Source organism: Hylaeus anthracinus, unplaced genomic scaffold, assembly GCF_026225885.1.
Source record: "Hylaeus anthracinus isolate JK02 unplaced genomic scaffold, UHH_iyHylAnth1.0_haploid 12001, whole genome shotgun sequence".
NCBI classification, from domain to species: Eukaryota; Metazoa; Arthropoda; class Insecta; order Hymenoptera; family Colletidae; genus Hylaeus; species Hylaeus anthracinus.
In genome coordinates, this window is record NW_026534348.1 from 5,331,375 (window position 1) to 5,353,367 (window position 21,993).

Here is a 21,993-nt window from a genome sequence, read left to right on the forward strand (position 1 = left end):
GTTTCTCCACTTTGAGGGGATCGTGCGACGATTCTAGCAATTCTTTTAGCTCGCGTGAGACTAATCGAGCGACACTTAGCGTCTTTCCGTGAAGATGGTCTGGGACAAATAGCGCGCGAAAGCCATTCGAGCGAGAGACCGATTAACGGAGACGCGACAATTAAACCGTGGCTGCAGACGTTTCATCCAAAGGAGCAACGAAAGCGGAAGGTCGCTGGAACTTCTCGAAACGTTCCAAAGGAACAATATTCATACAATGGCTAACGACGAATAATAAACTATTCTATACAGCCATTTAATCGCAGCTACTTCTAAAGATTGTAAATGTTATCGTCATCGAACAAATATAATGGCTTCGATAGTTGCTCCCTTATCTTTCTAATTATCTCCAGTTTAATTTAATGACCTCAATTATATTTGTCTGTGTACATTTTATTTTTACGAAAAGGTTCGTAATTTAGTTTTATTTACTCCGCTGGACTAACGTTGCACCTCATCGGTCGAAAGCAATTGGAATTACTACTTCGGTACAATTGTTTATCTTTCGTTCTGTGTTTGAGATTCGTACCTGGGCGCGAATTGGAATAGAACGTGAAACGTGGTAAGCTAGTCGTTTCGATTAAATACTCCGCGTTAGTCTTTTTAGACTGCTGAAGAATAATAGCCCCGTCGGATGCACGGTTCGATTCGAGTTTCCTCGCTGAATTTGTAATTACGCTCACCCTTGATACGTACACTAGGATCCCGGTGCTCCATAAACCATCGTTCATTTTTATTACTCCATTAAGAGAGCTGCCTAGTTTGGAGTCATCGTAAACTGGCCGATATTTAGCATTTCATTTCTCGTGGAAACTAAAGCACGTTCAACTTTCGATCTTCTCGAGCTAATTGAAAAGCAGCAATATCTTTCAAACAAAAATCAAGCCTATAGATTGACGGTGTAGCCTAACCTGAAATTGCTCGCAAGGGACAGCGAACCGTCGAAACGTTAATTACGAATCCTCCCTAAATAATCAAAATTCCTAGCAAACCTCTCTCATGCCTCGAGAAGCGAGTCAAAGCCATTACACGTTCGCTGGGTACTCCCCTTCAATCTCGCCCCAAACGAAATCGACGATTTAATCGCTGATCGTTCGATCCAAGGCGGTCCCGCGCGTGTAATTTCTAATTGATACGGTGACGGTAGACTGCTGAGAGAGTGTACGACCTTAACGTATTCCTCCAGATATCAATTTGCGATAATCGATCGTATCGGGACGATTGCGAATAACTAATTTACCTTGCTGCCGATATTATCGCGGCCGTCGACTCTGTTACCTCCCTACACGTTCTATCTCTCGTTGCTGAATATAACAATTTAATAATACAAGCTCGGGGAAACGAGTTTCTGCGTAGTAAATCGTCTGACGAGAATGTTTGTTTGGCTCGCTAATCAGGATGATATTTCTAGATCGATGCCGTTATGAAATGGTCTGAAATTTTTGGTCTGTTATCTGGACAACTAAGATCTAGACTTGGTGTCGAGGTTCCGGAACGGCGTTGCCAAGTTTTTCTGTTTGCGGAACGATCTCGCGGATTTATTCGAGCAAACAGTCAACAGTTCCGCGGAATTGAATTAACCTACACAATGACTACGGCCACGAAGCGTACTAATTAGCCGTGCGCCATTCTCGGCTGGAGTCGTAACCGTGGAATTACGCGTAGCTTACATAAACCGTTAACTCGTGTTTTCCTTCCCGACCGTTTTATTCCGTCGCATCGGCCCGTCCCCACCGCGATCTTTCTTTCGTCAAACAGCGAAGTCGGAACGACACACCGATTCTCTTTAACCAAGCGTCACCGTCCTTCGATTCCCCGATCGCCGCGCGCCTTATCTCTTCTTCCTCGGATAAGCGAAACGTCCAAGGATACCCGCGCAACCGACCATTTTTCAACCTCTGCGCGAGGCGTATGCGCGCGAGTCCGCTTTTCCGACGAGCTACGGAACTTAGGGCTTGGCGACTACCGGAATCGTTGAATAATCGGTATTGGACAGAATCTCACTTGAATGGAAAGTAACAACTGACAAATTCCAAGTAGAATTTTTATTTGAAGGGACGGTGAAATTTTTGTAAGAATTCAATTTTTTTTTTTTTCATTTGCCGAATATAGTTCCGCAGGTTTTATTTCTACGCCCAATTCCGACTATATACTCCATATTCGAATATTCTATAGATCTCAGATGATCAATTATCTAGATCCATGTAAGCCACTGTCGGGCGAAATGTAAATGTAATCGTTGATTACCAATTACATATGCTTGGTTAATTACAAGTCTGGTTTTGTTATCGCTAACCGCTGTTGACAAGTCATTTAAATAGTAATTACGAAATACAATTGCAGCACTATTACGATTTTGTATTTGAGGTGGTAATTGCAGCTGATCAATTTCCGTACGCTTGTTGCAAGGATAATTTTTCTAAGTTTGTTAGAAACGTGTACGAAGGTGAAAAAATAAGCGAGTAATAACCTGTTGTTACTCTACCACAATTAAGAGTACAACCACCATTACATAATTACACACGACCTACGATTACGATTGTATGTTGAACAACACCTAGTATTTAAACAACTGAAGTATTCGAATGTTTGTAAAATGTAACAAGTCCTTGCTCTTTATAAAAAAGAAAAAAAGAACTCGTACAATGGCGTCGATTTCACACGGCATCCGAAGCGCATCCGATCAGATAGACAAAGGGTTCACGCAACACGGTGATTCTTAACCACCGTGGCGTAAAACCGGCAACACAATCCCACGAACATAGGTTACGAGAGCTGAAGGGACTTTTTACTCCTTGTAATATTAAAAATTCGATTTTAAAAAAATTGGGAATATTCCAGCCTGTTGAAATGTATGTAATTTCTATAATATATATATATATATATATGTATGTATGCAAGTGTTGCGATGGTGCGCACGCAGTGTGTATGGTGAGATTGGCCGGTGCTGAAATGAACATCGAGTCGTTCGTTCGTTATCTTTTTCTATTGGGTTGTCTGGAAAGTCCATGCCGATTTTTAGTCTGAATATATCGAGATGGTTGAAAACAAATAACATGCGGACATCCCTTAAAAGGTGGACAAATTGTGGAACAAAATGGTACTTACATAATTCAATAAATATATATATATATATATATATATATATATATATATATATATATATAAAAATTCAAATATACCTTTGAATTTTTCTTAAAAATTGACACGAACTTTCTGGACAATCCAATATATATATATGTAAAATATAATATATTTAGATTGTAAGTTCAAAGTAAAATAGTTTAGTTGATTCATTAATCCACGCCCTCAATTCTTAACGCAGCCAACGGCAAATCAAGAACTAATCGAGTGTCGTGATTACGAGTCTCGAGCACCACCTGTCGTGGCGTTCCAATTTCCTGCATTAATTATTATATAGAATGTAAATGTCTTTATCCATGGCAATTACTACGTCGTAGTTCGCATGGATATGAAGATTTCTTATAGAATGTTTCGAGTGTCAAAATTGGTATGGCAATTGATTCGCCATCGTTTTCCTAAAGCTAAGCACGTTGACCGCTATGAGTCAATTGTCATTGGACGCCACCTACGAGTGAGTAATGTTGACATACATAGTTGACATTCCGAAGAGCAACGTTATTAACTCGACGAATATTTTCTTTAAAATTTTAGCTTGTTCCTACCTAGTCATTTCGTCACCTAACCTTATACTAATTATTGTGGAGTGCGTTACCAAGGAAGGTCTCAACCATAGATATCTATAGTATACCTAGATCGCTAAGATTTTAAGATCGTAAGATTTAAATGGTCAAGTCACGTGTACCTGTATAATATAGATAACCGCGAGACTAGACTTTGAATAAACCTGAAATTTGCCTACACGTTTATCTCGTTTCCTCTTTCGAACATTTCCGAAGCGTAAGGTTTATCAACCCTTGCCATTCGACTACATACATTAACACTATAATTATGTTACCGTAGTAAATATTTTTGATGTACAGACGCCATATACCGACGCTTCGTTAGCGATCTAGATATAGTATAAATACCTGTGGTCCCAAACATCAGTGTCACAAACGTTACAGCGAATCTTAACCAAGCACCGATTCCTTCGACAAACGAAGCTTCCAAAACGCACTAGGACACCCTAACACTTGCATATACTGTATGCCTTCGACAAGGGTTGCGCCGAGAATCATACTGCTCCAAGACACACCGCGAAACAACGAGGTGTAGGTTAAGAACCACTGGCGCAGCGTGCCGACGGTGGCGACGTCGTTCGTTTCCCGTCGGTCCAATCCCGAAGCACTCGCACTTCACTGTTGTAACACTGTTTCGAACGCGCGTTACACCGACGTAAAACGCGTGACTAACGAGGGAAAGAGTACGGCGGGTATCGTTCGACAGGGTGTCGCGTTTCACGCTAGTTCTAGCACGAGGAACTGGTTCGCGTGCGAGCACGCGCGCTCCGCCACTGAAACGATTCCTGCGTCGTGCCGTCTGCGCGGTCCGATCTCGCCGAGATCGCATCCGGTCGACGGTGAGCGCCGCGTCGCAGCGTGCCAGGGCCGTGTCGAACGACGCTTTTTTCGGGGGGAAATCCGCTCGAGAGACCGGTGCCACCCGACTGCGATCAACCGCGATCAACTACGAACGAAAGCCATGTTCGTGACTCACGGGCCTCCGAGCGACTAACCGCGGTCTCGCCTTCGCCCCCACCCCAGCGCCTATCGTGGCGCGAGCTCAAAGTGCAAGTGCCGATAGCAGGCCCGTGCCACCTCCCTCGGGCACCCCCCGCTGTTTCTATTCTATCACGGGAAAACGATACTCGATTGGCGTACAAATTTATTTACGATGAAACGAGGGTACGTATGGTGATGGTGGGGACGTGGTTTTTGGAGAAGTGGACTCGAAAGTAGTCGAAATGAAAATTCGCACCCCCATTACGCAAATATCCTAATGTCCACGAACTAACTAACCAACTAACTCTAAATCAGGGCCGGCGCAAGGTAGGTTCAGCGCGTTCGCCGGAACCCGGTCCCGCGTTTTAAAAGGCCCCGCGGTCTACGAAAATGACTGAATTAAAAGGTACCGATTTTGATGAACTTTTTACAGACCGATGATACCGTTAACAAATGGAAGCAATTTCTGCTAAGATGCAAGACATTTTTTTAGTAACGTTGATTAAATCGAAAGGAGTAATAAAAATCATCATAGTATTATTATTTAATATTCATCTTATAAAAAATATATAGCATTTGTAAAGAAATAATTCCTCGTTGTAAAATTCAAGTGTAGGATTTGAATGTGAATTCAGGCCCCGCAAAAGGTCACGTCGGCCCTGCTCTAAATATGTTAATTACAAACCTATCAACGTTGGTGTAAAGTATTTTATGGTAACGCGCCTGTTTACTGAAACTATACAAATAGTATGGAATGTTCATAGTGTTGCAGACGTCGTATATATTAGAAAATCTTCTGTTTAAAGAACAAGTTCGACGACCTGCGATACGAAGTTACTTGAGGTCAACGACCTTTGATACTTCTATGAAATATACCTTCCAAGAAAAAGAGATCTCGTTTTAAGAAAAACAAGTTGACTTAAGGGATGACGACTCATTGGAATTTATGTTCGCGCTGTCATGTGTCGCTTCACCTCGAAATCGATGTCAAGTAGATGCTCAAATCGGAAAAATCACGACTTGCCTCGCTAATAGCATATCTCACGAGGTCTTCGCTATCTGTTATGCAAACATTAAACATAATGGATAAAAGAATTGCCGCATCACCGAACTCAACCTCAAAGTCCGGCAATCGATACGCGAGTAGGGATCGCTCAGAAATTATTTTATATATATTCCAGATTCCGTTAACTTGGTACGTTAACGTACCACGTTGAATTTCTTTGCATTTTTAATAATTAGAAGAATAATGTAATTTTGTTATAGCATGGAGATAACTTATCGTTTCCTTTAAAATAATTATAATTAAAAATAGCAACAAAACGCTTTCGTTGATGGTTTCTCGCGGAAAGTGATTCAAGAGACGATATTAGTCGGAGAAATCGAGGGAACGTCGGTCTGAGGCTTCGCAAACAGTCTCGACCTTCCGCCGAGTCCCACGTGACGGGCAGAAGAGATTAATCTCGATCTCATCGCGATCTCGACTTCCCCACCGTCGATCCGCCCGCGTTTCCGATTTCGCGGGTTTCTCCTTAGTCAGGGAAAATATTTTTCACCTTTCGACGAGTCCCACGATCGAAACGCACGCGTTCCTCCAATTTCCTCGACGTTCTTGCGAAGTACATCACACGAAGCTTCTAAATTTCCACGCTGGTGATTGCATTCGACGATCCTCCAGATTTTCTAACAAGCCTCCATTCTCGATTAAATAATTTTGCAATATTTCCGATTAGTACACTACTAAAGTTTCCATTTCTGGTAACAACGAACACAAAAATCCAAGAATCCTCAAAAAATAACAAATTTGAAGAAAACAATCACCAGCCCGCACCACTATCTTGCACGCCATGCGAGCATCGCGCGATCCTGGCTCATTTTCCGCGTGGAAATCGACACGTCTCGAGGAAAACTTGAGCGCGAATCCCCCGCGATCCTACGGCCAGGTGCGTCGGGAGCGTACTGCGTGCCACGCGCTTAGAAAGTGTCTAACCTTCCGCGCATAATGTATCGGCGCGCATGAGAAACACGCTTCGCCGCCCACGTTTAATCGTCGGATAAAAATGAAAGTCGGTAAAGCGCGCCGACCGCAGGGGACGCTTTGAAACGCTCGCGTCGATGGCCAACCACGGGGATCTTGACTGATCCGGTGGATAGAATCGTCAGCCAGCCGCGTTAGGCTAGGTCAAGGCTCTACGGTTCCTCGAAAGCATTCATTCTTCTAATTTCAATTTTTATTAAAAAGGGACGTCTAATTGAAAGATCGTTAGGCTCGTGACGCACTTGTTTGAAAGGACGAAAGAGAGGTGCTCTGCCGATACGGTATAACAATCTGTCGATGACGCAGTACACTCCGTCGGTAAGTCTGGGTAAGGTAGAACCCTGATTGATTGAAGGATTTATCGACAGGATTCTATCTTAACAGGGCGACTTGTCTACCGAGTGTTCTACATTACCAAGCAATGCGATAAAACAAGATGTGATTCAGGCTCTACATTGTTTTAAAAACAGACACAAGTATTCTTGTACTGAATATAAAACCAGACCTCAAATATATCTTGTACTAACCCAAGGCACTCGAAACTAAGTATCGTTATTTCCAGAATTGCATGCTCTATAATCACGCAGCTCATTTAGATATCGATGGAGGAGCCCCCTTGCGAGATCAACGCTCCCAACCTCTGTTGACGCGCAGATATCAAAGAGGACTCTCCGCGATGGATTTTCGTGGATCGGCGACGTCCTTGAACTCGATCTGGAAAACCGCGATTCAGAGGAGGCGAAGAGAACTCGTTCCGACCGCGGATCGCCCGCGGGTCTCAAGGTCCGTGTCTCGGGGAACACTGATCGGAGGTAGAAACTCAGGTTCGCGGGTAGACACGCTCCTATCTCGTGAGAGACCGCCGCGATCGCGACCTTCGTTCCTTCTTTCCAACACCGTTTGCTTTCACGCCGAACGCGACACGCGCTGAATATTTGGAGCAACCTGATAAAACGAACGTTCAACCCTGGCTTGTTTTGAAAGTCATAAATCAAATTATCAACTGCTCAGAAATTACAGAATTCGTCGCGTCTCGCGGAAAATAATACCGGAATGTGTGTGTTGATAATTTGACTGCGAATTTTATGCATTCATGGCGTACATCAAAATGGGAAAGACATACAAAGTATGCGTAATGCATATAGAACGTATTCTATTAATTAATACAATGATAACGGTTCCTTTTGCATAGGTGTGTATACCTTTTGGTTATGTTTAGCATATGTTTGCCACACTCGTTTGTTTTATAAACGCATCGAATCCGCAGTTATTGTTAATTCTAGTGTAACAATAAAATTTTAAATTGCACTACGTTATTTATTTGGTTTACTGTGCACCGTTTTAGGAGATGGGGTCAACGACGACTCTGAGAACAGTGATTGCGTCGTCGTGGAAGTCTTAACTCGGAGAACAGGTGGGCGGTAAACGAGTCGACCTACACCGGTTGCAGGTCTCTTTCCACGCGGAACGGGTCTTTCTTCTTCTGGCAGGAACGAGCTCGGCGTGGGCAGCTTTTGCAGCATGAAAAGTTTGCGGAGAATCGCGAGCAATGGGTACCTAAGCGACGCTCGTCTTTTAATGGGATTTTAAACGGCGATAACGCTTGAAATATGCAAGCCAATGATATATGATCTCGTAAATAGACGATTAACAGTTTGCCAGATTGCTAGGAACAGGTATTTATTATCGAACCTTTGCACAGCTGACGTAAGCACTGTTAGAGAATGGACAGACTGTATAGTTACTTCAAATTTAATTCAAACTGAATATTAAAAATTGAATATAAAATTAGATGTACTATTAAATTCAGTGGGTGGATTTTTCTGATAATTGAAATAGTAAGAACGGCAACAATATATCTTTCATTCTTTCTAACATTGCTTATTTCTTGCTTCGTGCACGATTATTGTGCAAAAGCGCATTAAACAGCGAGCGTCACAGTCGGGTATGTCTCATTGCGAAAGCAATCGTTCGCGTCGAAGATAGAAGAAACGGGAACGGCGATCGATCGTCGTTCTCGACGCGGCCGATCGAAAGGATGAAGAAAACTCCGGTGGAAATTTTTACGGTAAGCCGCGGCACTGAGAACTCGATCGTTCAACCGTGAACGGAGATCGAAGTCGATGAACCGATGCAGAACGGAAGGTAACAGTTACGGCGATCGCTATTGGTAGCCGTTTCCTTTTTGTTCGCGGGCGAATCGGGTCGAGCGCGATCGGTAGCCGTGTAACGGGCCTCTGTTGTTCGCGGCGGTGTTAAAGAGTGCGATTTTAAATAACGATTTCTCTTGTAAAAGACGAAATATTTCTGTCATATCTATATAAAGCTAACTTCAAATGTGTTGCATTCGGAGTTCTTTTAAAAATCGATAAGAACTGTCTAAACAATCCAACAGTTTCAGGAGACTTCTGATAGGAGCAATAATTAGATTGCGTTATTCCAATGCCGGTCCACCTTCAACTGTGACTCTATAAAGTGAAGTTAATTTAACGGTTGCAGATCTTCGTTAGCAAAAATTGTATAATTTAATTACTGCTTCATTCTGTTAATTTTCGATTCTATTTTTGGAAAATTACAGAATCTTCGTCGAGGCAGAAGCATAAGTTTCCTTCGATCGTTAGCAAACCTTACAACTGCATTTATTTGTCTTCTGCGGCAAGGTGAACGATGAGTCGCAATGAATCATCGCAGTCATCCAAGTGCATCGCAAGTACGTTCGAGACACGCGTCAGTGTAGCCGAAAACAATCGTTTCGATTCCTCGAAATCGAACACTAAATGGGTTAAATAAAAGAAGACTAAAACCTGTTACGCAGTTAAAATAAAGCCTCCGATTTCTACAAATCGTACAAATAAATTCCCGTTCGATTCAAATTAAACCTGAATTTCCACGTCGGCTCAATCGTGGATCAAAGAATGTCCGTCGAAGCATGGCGCGTGAAACACGATTCTTCTCATGGATGACCACATTGGGAGTCTGCTGTTCCTCGTAGCGAATTGAAAGAACGAATCGGAAATCCATGGGAGATTCTCATTCGGCTGGTCTCGAGAGAGGGTAGTCCGTCGGGTCCGTTTGCACGCGATACAATAATGGATTTATCGATCGTAAAGACGGTTTAACAATTTTGCACGCCGCGAAGGCCACGCGTGCTGGATTCTAATCTATTTCCGAGGCGACCACAGTCGCTGGCAGAGACGCGCTAAGTAGAGCGTGCGGATTACGCGCGTTGAAAATAAATAATCCTTTAATCGGCCGATTTACAAGCATGATCGGCGTTTCTGATCTAATACAGACATCTCCATCACAAATATCATAATGTAGGAGTCCGAACGAAAAATACGACACGGAGATAGATCCTTGCATTCATAGTCGACTTCATCTTCGCGACTTTATCTACACGATCAATCTCGTTCACCATGGTTCGTATTTTCGTTTGACATCATTCTACGAAAATATTCAGTATATCTGCCTATCTATTTATTCCCAATGTTGGTTCTCTAACACGAGCCTCGGAATTGACACTAATAACACACCTAGCCCTATAAATATATCTGTCTAATTAATTATCAGAGTAGTACACGTTTCTCTATGTCGTATCCAAGACGTTCGGTAAACAGGCTTTTCACTTTTATCAGCGGGATCGTTTATCGTCGATTTTCCGTGTCTAAAAATATTCCCTGGCAAACAAACGATAACGCTAGATGGAAGCGAACCGGTTGTCATTTGCCGAGCATTAAGATTTGCTCGTCTCGTCTGTGGCTCGTTTGGCCAAGGATTTGGAAAAAAATCGACTACCGTAGCAGCCGAGGCGAGCAGTCGGGCGCCTCCCGGTTTAGAGCATCGGCGCCTACGTGTTTGCCAAGCCTTTCTTCGCACGGCAGTCACAATAAAGCCACAGATAACGAACTGCATCGTTTACTTCTTTTTCCACGAAGGAAAAGTTCCTCCGTGAAAAGCAACGTCGTTCCACGAATCTACGATATACAGAGTTCCCGCGAATCTCTTTCACAACTTTCGATAACGGGATCCTTCTAGCATCAACACCCGAGACTTCTTCAAACAAAGTTTCTTTCTATGAAAATAGAATATTCTCTGTTTCTGCTTGTAAGTTCGTTTGGAATTCTAACAAAATGCGAACTACCGCGAAATAAAAGCATCGACTATGTGTGGCATGACTTAAAAAAAAAAAAAAAAAAAAATTGGTTAGCACTATCGTAAACACTATGAGAACAAAAATACTTTGTTTTCCTCAGATTCGAATTTGTCTCAATAACTACAATAAAAATTCTGTCTAAATCTTATTAACAAAGAAAAATAGCTAAAATGTTTTGGGTTATTCGCGTTGTTCAGGAAAATAATTCGAGTGTTTTAAACGAATTAGGAAACGACTCCACGATTAGTTGTTTATTGGGCACGTGTGCCTTCATTTGGAGCGGCTTCCATGTGCACGAGCCTCGCGAATGCAACATTGTTTGGTTTACATAATTCCATGCCATCGGCTGCGTACGCAACAGCGAGTTAAGATCCCGCCGGTGCTCATGACACGAGTCAAAACCGACTGTTTGCCGCGTCTCTGTTTGTGTAAATCTTGCGGGTATCCGGGTGTATTTGTTGATATACACCGTTCTGTATCACTCGGTATAATCACTGCGAGCTTACCGACTTCAACGTTCGATATGGCCGACGAAATGATTTATTTTGTCGGTCTTTAATTTGCGTATTAAACTTACTTGACATGTATTAATGTGCGTATTATCATGGAAGAGTGTATAAATTGTATTTAAAAAATAATTTATGTACTTATATTTGCATATTTGAATCGAAACTAAAATAAATGTAAAAAAATTAGCACTCTCAATCTTTTTAATTTAGATCCCCAGTAATTCTCGTTCCATAATTATAAATCTAAGAAAATGAAATTGCTGAAACATACTACGTCATACATTGTGCCCTATCGCTCCTATCACACGGGGCCAATGAAAGCGCGATCGGAGATTTCGAAACGGTATTTCCTAGCACACCGATACACGGGCACAGAAAGAGGCGAGAAATCTAATTTCCTCCGTCTCGTTGCGAATTGTATTTGAAAGGTAATGGACGGGCCGACTCGAATCGATCACGTCAATTCGCGCAACATTCGCGGTGCACGTCGGGTTAATTAGCCCCAATCACGCGATAATGATTGTCGATGGACTCTGTAAAACGATCAAGACACGTCGCGCTTCAGCGAGCATCGACGACGTGTTACGTCGAATTTCCCCGTTCCGTTCCGCATGACGTGGCCTAATGGGTACAACTGCAACGGAGAATTTTCGTCAGCTTACGTGCACGAGAGTTTATCTCTTCCTCGTTTCGCTGGGCAATTACCAGTCGGTGTTAGTCATTGCCAGTAGACTGATCCGAATTAACGCGTTTCTTTTTGTTATCGATGCTTACGAAATAAACGCTGTACCGCCAGGAGACTGTCTCTAAACGGAAGTGAGAGGCGATTATGAAAGAAATTTTGGAACAGTTCTGCGGGGAGTTACGTAGAATAATCGTGTGGCTGGTCTTTCGAAAGTAGAATTGTTAATATGTATTCTCTTTGGGGTACTGTTTATTTTATTGGGCTAATTTCAGGTACCTGACGCCGCTGTTCATGTTGAAGTCAGGAGCATTGGAGTCTGTAGAATTATAGAGGATTTTTTTAAATGGAATGCATAATATTTGAAGACTCTAAGCTTCGAGTCCACGTGTACGAGTACACCACAGCAGAAAAATACGTTGACCTTTCCTAGGGTCATTGGAAACTGCGCCTCGCGTCCAATGATAAATTAACTTCAATCTGTCGCGGCAATTCTGACACGTGGACCCCTCGTCACCTCCGCTGCGCGATTGATATCCGATTGCACCGAGGCGTACTCGAAAAGCTCGCCACTCGGTGACGGACAGGCATATATTCTTCGTCGACACCGGTTAACAACGGCTCAAATGTACTTTAAACGATTCACTTCCGCGATAGCCGTCGGGGGAGGTCTGTTCATGCGCGTAGACAACGTTCGCCACGAATATTGGATGGGAGTTCCATCAAGGCTGTTTCCATCCAGCGACAGCAGCGATCAAATTATTTCATGTGATACCTTTCACGACCGAGGACCATGGCACGTTACGAATTTTAATCGCCGATTAGGAATTATTACTGGACATCTTTTCTCTGGGTGAAGAAAAATATTCGTCGAAATGTTACGCGGTATACAGGGTGGGGCAATAACTATTAGCAACTCGGGTATCTTCGAAACTATAAATTTCACAAAAATATTTACTGAAATATAAATGCACAGTAACGTGGGCTAAAGGTCTCATTACAAGTTCTCAACCATTATCTCGCTGTTACTCGCGACGAAGGATCGTTCGATCGACTTAGCCACTTTAAAAATATTTCCGTGATATATATATATACCTGTGATATATATATAAAACCACAAAACAAAGATTTCGATGGTCAAAATGGCTATCGACGGAAGGGATCGGTCAAAGGAGAATCGCAGTCACGAGTGAGCTCGTTCCGTACGGTGCACTTAGGCGCAACCTGGAACGCCCATTTGCATGTGCGGAGTTCTGTCACCTGTTCGTGACGCACGGTGCGTTGCGAAACGAGTGCCCTGATCCGCGGGTAACATTAGTCGCATGCCTAACAAATAAATTCGTTTCGTTCCACTAACCCAATAACGTGATAAAATCGAGTTCGAGATCTATCAAGGTCGCGTTTCGTCACCGAGAACATTTCCATGCCCGTTTCGTTCGAGATTACGTAAAAACAGTATCGAAGCATTTCCCATTGGAAGCAATACAATCGCGACGAAGGGGGCAGTGGAAAATCTCGGTTGTTGCAAGAGATTGAGGCTGAGGGCTCTTACAACGAACGAGGTTCCACTTTCCGCGCTGTATCTCCCAAACTATGTTAAATTTTGCGATAGTAGCGAAACAACTTTTTAAAGATTATTTCTCGATGGAAGAAATGAGATCCCGTCGAATTTCCTATTACGAATGATACCGAAGATATAACGTTCCGAAATTCGTTCAAAAGAAATATAACGTATAAGCTGTCACAAACTACTTTTTTTCTTTAAAGGTCTCCCAAAGATATTTATAGCCAACGTGGGTGGGCTCCAGGAGTGTCTTTACCTTAACCTTTGCCCAATCGTGCTCGTCTTCGGAAAGGTCGCAAACAAATGGTTGCGAATGAAAGATTCACGGAATTTTTATATCGACCAGCAAACTCTTGAACGACGACGGTCGATTCCCCAATTGCATCGGGTATCTTGTGTAATTTCAGCCACTCCCATGCTTGTCGAAGATACGCTAGTGCTAGCGTAACTTTCGTTGGTAAACAGAGTGACGTGAAATCTCGGAATCGCGTTATCAGAGGTCAGAAAGACCTCCGAAAAAAGAATGAAAAGGAAACGATTAGTTCGCATTTGATAAAGCAATATTATGGATGTTCTCGCGTACCGCGATATTTCCTGATATTTCGTGATTTAGTTCTGTTTTCGTTTTCGCGTTTGGAGGTTTATCGTTCAATTCAAGAAACGTGCGCAATAGCTGGAATTATTTGAAGAATATCATTATCCAGAACATATATCATCCTTCCGATAGAATTATTCGAATCGTGAAAAAATATACGACGAGAACGATTAATTTGCGTAAAATGTGCGTATACGTTCGGAATCGTTATTAATTCCCCGACAACCAGTGATTCGAACGTAAAATTTCTCGAGCTTTCTAGATTTTCTTCGAGGCCTGATTTAAAAAAGTTAAACAAACATACCCAGGCGTGAAACGTAAATTGAAGCTAATTTCACTAATCCGACGCTGAACTTTCAGTGAATTATTAATACAGTATCCACAACACTCGCCGTAATTATTGTTATTATCGCAACGACTTTATTATGCAAATTAGAAGAAAGTGTGCATGTCGTGCCAGAGTAATTACATAATTGGGCAAAGGCGAGGCGCAGCTGCTTTCAAATCTAGCCTCGAAGCACTGTTCACAATTCCTCAGGAGTGAGTTTTATTTATAAGAGTACAAAGTCATATGATTTGACTATGATGCCTAATGTATGAGTCTTGCATTTGCTTAGACATTATAGCTAGGGTACCTGGGGATCGCTCACCCCTACTGTAGCTACAATCAAAGATAGCTGCAGCCCCTGAGGGCTTCCTTCAGGAGTTACGTTACACGTAAACGTTTTAATTTTACAAATTATTGTTGCAAACAGTGTCGTCCATGCAACTGGACACGCTAAATAAATGCTCTAAGACTAATCAATGCGAATGACTTTGATTTGTCGGCGAGCATTTCGCTGCCTAATGTTCATGCGACAGGTGGACGATTGCAATTTATGCAGTCGCGATTCATCGTCGACACGGAGCGCTGCACCTGCGCAGGTGGCAATGGCGAGCCGCTATTACCCTGAGCTACAATGCGTAAGCATATTTGAATAGTGAAAGGAAACCAACCAGCGAACACCGCATGCCACAGAGTATCAATAACCGAGGGAACGTGCCTCCACGTCAGTGATTCTGGTTTCACCGATTCTTTGTTTTGCGATAGTTTAAAGCCTCGAAATTTTCAACTTTACCGATACTGATCTCGATGATGCAACGTGTCGTGCATCTATTTTTTTTTAATTGAAAATATTTAATTTATTTTACATTGCGCCGAAATTTTCGAAACGTAATAATATACCTGTGAACAATTTTCCTAATCGCAGAAGACTCGCGATAAGCTTCTGTATTTAGGAATTGTTTAAAAATAATTTCAAGGTACTAACAAGGTATTTAACAACGTGTACACTTGCGTAGATTTATGCGATACAGGAAAGGGAATTAGAGGAACGCCTAACCGAGAGCCAGACGAAAAAATGCAACCTGCTTGGCGACAGATTAGATAGGGTACACCTCCGTCGCGACGCAAGGAACGAGCGAACACGCGGCGTCGTCGTGCGTCTAGCGTGAAACAATCGATTGAATTCCATTGGCAACGATAGGTCCTTTTGAACGATCATCTACTACGCCGGCGAACGAACAAGTGTTCGGTCGAACAAAGAGGCGTTTCACGGGTACGGGATACCTAGAAGAATCCATTGTTTCGCCACGAAGGAAGCAATTATCGTAGCCAGAGGCTGGAGACGCCAGGATCGAGTGGAACGGAACAGAGGAAACTTTCCTAACGCGCGTACCATTCCGCTCGGTTCAGGAATAAATAAATATAACGATTTTTAAATCTTTCCCTGCGATTTGCGAATTTAGACTTCCTGCTAATATTACAATTTTCCCCAGACGAAAATTATTGAAATAAATACATATATTATTATACTTCTAAATAAAATATAATACATATATTAGATGAACGTATATTTCAAAGTTTAACCCGAGTGACCTACCAAGGCCAATAAGAACAGATAACAAAGATGGATTCCATTCGATCATACGAAGATAAATCTGTCGATTTGGATAGATCCCTGACGTCTATTGCAGCTGGAGTATTCGACGAGCAATTATGCTCGCACGACGTTTTTACGAGGTCAATTATGCTGTTAACGACCAGTCGTTTCGCGGATCGTCTTGAGGAGGATCCACAAAGCGGGTTCTACGAAACGATGAGTTCCCTTCTCGTTGTTCGAAGAAGAGCGTTTCGATCGCGTCGACGACCGAGAACGAGAAGGGTTCACCACACCGTGCCTCCTCGTTGTGGAAACTCGTTCGGCATTTTTTCTATCTCATTTAACTCAATAATCTATATATATACTTTTTTTTTATTAAATCGATTATACCAATTTAACGTGATGTAAGAAAAGAGAAGATACAAATTAGTAACCTTCTGTGAGACAAATAAATTTTGTATATGTATATGTATATGTATATGAATTTATACGTATATATGTATATGAATATGAATGTATACGTATATATGTATATGAATATGAATATGAATATATATGTATATAAAGATAGAAATATATTATACATATACATATTCATATACATATTCATATACATATACATACATATATCCATATACATATTCATACATATAATATATATATATATATATATAAATAAAAAATTTATTTGTCTCACAGAAGGTTACTAATTTGTATCTTCTCTTTTCTTACATCACGTTAAATTGGTATATCAATTTAACAAAATCTTTTCACGTGTTAATTGAATAGCAACACCACCGTGCTTCTGAAATCCTTAAAAGACCTTCGAGGCCCATTTACGTTTTCATAAACGTCCCACAAAGGACCATTCTCAATCCTTCCGCTGAATGTGCTACATTAATATCGCGAATCCGTCGAAACCGTTTCCAAAGATGGAGCTCGTTTCGCGAGGACTGTCATTCACTGAATAATGATTTTTTTTTTCTTTTTTTAGCACGAAATGCGGTTCGTTGCGTAAGAGCCAGGGTTCCGGGAACTGTCTGGACGAATTGGTAATTTATTCAGCAGATGCTAAATTGGTGTTACGCAAACGTGAATCGATAACAGGGATGTAATGAGCTAAACGACTGAAACGTGACGATACTTTTTTTTAGAACTGACGACGAAGGAGTCAGACAGTAACCTAAGACAGAATCGCAAATTCAACCCTCGAGTTAACCCTGCTGCACTAGGTAGAAGACTACTCCGAGGGGTTCGCATCTCATACGTGTCACCCCGAAAATCGAGTATTGTTATAAAAACGCCATCCCTGATCCTCAAACCTAGATCTCACACTCATTCTCTTACCTGAAGTCTGACGCGTGGCCTCGTGTGTCTCCTGACGTAGCTGTTCCTGCTGGAGTGTTGCTCGGTCGACGGCGGCAGCGGTGGCTGGGATCTTCTAGTCGTCGGATCGTTCGCGTTGTTGGGCTTGTTCCTCACGGTGACGGCGTTGTTGGCGTGATTTCCGTTGGCAGTCTGCGTGGTGGCCGTGACGTTGGCGTTGGGTGGGTCGCGGTGGCTCTTCGTGCGACGAAGAAGACGTCGAACGGTGTTCTTGACGGTGGCGGCCAGGTGGGTCCCACCTCCGCCCCCGCGCTCGCTGGCGTCGTTCATCGCTTTGTATTCGACCATCTTCGCTTTTGTGGTCACTGGAGCCACTCTGTGGCCGCCTGTCTCCGTCACGTACATGCCAGCCACCGTTTCTACGTGCGGCGCAATACTGACGACGTTTCCTTCACCTTTGCTCGTAAATGTCGTCTGCTACCCTTTAGGGGTAGGTGGAGAGTCCAAGGCGACTCTTAGCTGCCGTTAGCCTTCTTTCAGGGCCCTTCGACTTGGGGGAATCTTTGTCCCCTAGATTGAATACGAGATTGACGGGTAGGTCATAGTTTATGCGTGGGAGGATGCAATTGTAGACTCAATATCTTTCCATGCACATTGCTCTCTTCGCGAGTGTCTATTGAAAGAGTCAAGTCTTTCCTCAAGCTAGGATCTTCTTCAACGATCCCAAATTGCGTTCTCTCTTTAATTAATCGTCCAAACAGAAATGTATAAACTCCGCAGTCTTGGAGCTTTTCTTAATATGGACTCAGCGGTCAGAGCTTCTCTCACTTGTCGTCGATCGCGTATCCCACCGATACACCGATGAAGCAGAAAAATCCCCGGATGGCCTCGCGATCAATTGATCCTCCTCGAGTTCGATGAATGTCCGAGGTCTTCGAGCGTAACACGATTTTGCGTTGGTGTTTAAACGTTCCGCGCGGTTCGCGTACTTTCCAGGAAGGAATCGACACGCCACACAGTCTTTTCACGCGTTCACCGGAATGCGTTCGTTAAAATGCCGACGGTATCGCGAGCATATCTCTGCGGAGAAAAGGAAATATGACTTCGATGCGACGGGTCTCAGAGAATTCACCGAGTGGCAGCGCGACTTATCGTAGGATTTTTTCTTGCACTGGACTAAGTTTACCCTTCTGGTTTTTTTGAGAGAGGGGGAAGGGAATGGTGTACGCGTCAAGAGAATTCGCCAGGTGGACCAGATAAATCTACGAGGGGCGCAGGTGTTGCCCTCGGCAGGTGGAAGGCGAGGATTCTGTTGGGCGTCTCCGGAGAACTTTAAATTTCACCAGCGAGCGAATCGAGGTGGAAAAAGTGCAGGCGAACGTTTAATGTATACCTGATAACCCCCTTTCGGACCTGACAATGTGTGTCTTCAAAGACTATAGCTTTCAAGTTGGACACGCACTTGAAACTCTCGCTCTTACCGCGACTAATTGTTAATCTACGATTTTATCGAGTTTTACTAAGAATAGCAATTAAAGTACCGTCGTTATCAATAAACTGAAAGCGTGTAAATTGCAGAGTTTCGAGTACCTCAGGTATATGGAAGTTCGAGCCACTTCAAGGCTGTCTTGAGATTAAAGTAGCCTCGAAAAGTGTGGAACAGTTTATAAGCCTTCGATATTTTGACAGTGTTGAATGTTTCAGAGGTCTTGAAAGTTTCGAAAGCCTCGACACAGTCTAGGAAACGTTTCAACTTTTGATAACCTTGACACTGACTGCTGGTATCGTTACGACACCGAAGAATTCGTGCTTATCTCGCGCGGCCAGATTGAAAGATAATATTGTCAATAAAATTCTGCTTTAAACGCTGCTTTTAAATCTGTCGATGGAAAATTATCGTCACCGTGATAATCCAATCCGGCGTATAAATAAAATAATACCTCGATAGCAATTATACGGAGATATCAGAGATAAGGGAAATTTCCAAGTCGACAAAGTGAAAACTGCGCGCGCGCGCGCGCGCATAGACCTATTTCCTTTTACTCCGACGATTCGACGTATTCAGAGCTCCGACGGTAACCGTGCGCCGCCAGTCTGAATTCTTATCGTTGCACTGTGGAAGACGACCAACAATACGTAATCACCAGTGGAATAATTCCAGGTCGACGTACTCCGCGAGCGTTTCCGCGAAAGTTCCAGGCGCGTGTATTCGCAATTCTTATTTTCGGCAGCCGTCGGAAGGCACGTTTCGATTCCCCGGAATCTAAAGGTCAAATGCCTCTATGACATCGAACTCGATGAAATTCTTATCCAGAGGACCATCTCGAGTAACGAATGAAAGATAAACAGACGGATTTGACCGTTACAGACCGAATAAACATTGTAATTTCGAATACCGAACGTTAAGAGTCGTTCCCTCCCTTCTTCATTTTTGAGAGATATTTATCATTTTAACACGTTGGCTGCCGAGTTGAAACTCGTGAAAATTGTTACAAAGTTAAAATTATGTCTCGAGACCATTGAAGATTAGGTAAGTTAACATTCGTTGTAGTATAGAATTTTTTAACGTCGCTTTTTCGAATCCTATCCGGATTCATTTTCACTATTGCCTCACCTTTGGAATTCATTTTTGTAGTTCCTTAATAAAAAGTCCTGTCAGCCATTTCTGGGTGACGTGGCGACCAACGTGTTAATTAAATTTTATTTACTCGACAGACGTGATGGGAGAATAGACAATATTAATTCAATTAATTCACACTTCCAAAGAAGCACAGCAAATGGAAGAATAAATACGATCTAGTACTCGTTGTTTCGCAACGAACAAAATACAAAATCAAGACAATCTGTTCGTTCGATCGAACGAACGTCAAGAATGAATTGCTCAACGTTGATTCCGCACGTCATTTATTGTTCCAATAAAAATGCTGCCCACCACTGAACCACGGGAAGACGAAGTATAACGATAAGAAGACACTATGACGCTATATGACCGAGCTTTAGACCTCTCGTAACCCAGCTGTGTTCGGAATGATGATGTTATTCAACGAGTAAGCCCCGTACGATCATCGCGGTTACGATTATGTTTAGATAATCCGCTTTAACGACCGCGACGACCCGTCTGTATACACAGCGGAATTTAAAGTATAGACATCGATACAAACGAGTTTTCTTTATGTAGTTTTATCTTATTTGAGTCGAGAAACTCGCGTAAAACTAAGTATTTTTCTTTTATTTCGACGGCCACGGACTACAGCCGATGCTCGAGCTTTCTACAAACGCAATTAACCGAAGGTTAGACACGCGCTATCGATGGCCAATGTCATTCGAGTTGATACGAAGTAAGTATTTTTTTTCAACTTGTATTACGATATTCTTCATTTAATTAATTACAAGGTCCTTGATGGAACTACGTTCAGAATCATTTTCAGAAATACAAAAATATTGTGAGCAAATGGAAGAGCTTACGTAATAAAACAGAGTGCAAAAATAACTTATCAGAATTATTCAAATGCACGTGGCCATATTTCTAATGTCGAGATAGTGCACACGTACTGGAGTACACACTATGCAAATTCGTATGTCATTCTATTGTCCATCCAACGAATTATCATAAATTTCAATTATTAATTTCGCCACTCGACAATTTTCTTTTGTTTCGAGAAGTTGCGATCGACGGTGGAAAAACCGATTGACCTAGCAGCATCGATCTATGACGTAAGATCGAGGAGGCGATAATCCGGCAAACCATGCTCTACCCATATTACTTAGCCGTCTTTCTATCAAAGATTACGTAACGGATTGATCGAAGCCCATCACCACGATTAACGAGAGATTTTACGTAGCGAAAAGAAAGGTGAAACCACTTTTAGCAAACCACCTGTCATCGATTGCGATCGACTATGGAAACAACCGTTAACGTTCGGTTCAATGAAGAACCTATACGAACGACGCGAGACCAAATTTTTCGTGGACCAATTCGTTGCACGACTACAGCCGACGGAAAGAAGAATCTATCGCAATCGCGTCGATCGTTCGTTCCCGTTCGCGACGGAACCATTCGTCCGTTTTCTTTCTCTGGAATTCACTAGCTATGTCGTTTTACCGGATGTCCTTTATGGCTGTTTGAAAAGTACGTCGGAACGTAGATAAGCATCTGTCGGTGACGCGAGCAAAAAAAGAATTGGGAAATTCCTAGCTGCTGTGCGAAACTTTTCCTTCGACAACTCGACGAATTATTTCCTCGTGAAAATGATTACTGTTATTAAGATCCCGTTTAATAATATCTACGCTCGCGCTAAAATACCGTACTAGCTCATAAGCGTGTTATAATCTACCCAACGCACACTATTTTCCAACGGATTAATCAACGACGAACTACGATTTCAATTTTCAGTCGGGAACTGATCTCTGGGTCCGAAACGATATTCTCGACTAGAAAAGAACTAATTGTGGACACGGGAGAGACACTCGACACCATCAC

General features: G+C 42.5%; 1 protein-coding gene across 12 annotated transcripts in view; it reads right to left on the reverse strand.

Annotated features, from left to right (window-relative positions):
- Positions 1–21,993, reverse strand: part of LOC128890801 (serine/threonine-protein kinase MARK2-like) — an 80,578-nt gene that overhangs the window by 38,619 nt on the left and 19,966 nt on the right. For 2 of the 12 annotated variants that reach the window (XM_054149666.1, XM_054149662.1), the window contains exon 1: positions 4,092–4,717. The exons of 1 other annotated variant lie outside the window; for it this stretch is intronic. Coding sequence is in view for 1 of the 11 variants with exons in the window: in XM_054149674.1 (XP_054005649.1) it covers positions 17,535–17,918 (384 nt within the window). In the remaining 10 variants the exon portion in view is untranslated. Of the gene's footprint in view, positions 1–4,091; positions 4,720–17,534; positions 18,206–21,993 lie in introns of those variants that run through there. 9 more of the 12 variants (XM_054149669.1, XM_054149667.1, XM_054149672.1 and 6 more) reach the window with 7 other exon arrangements.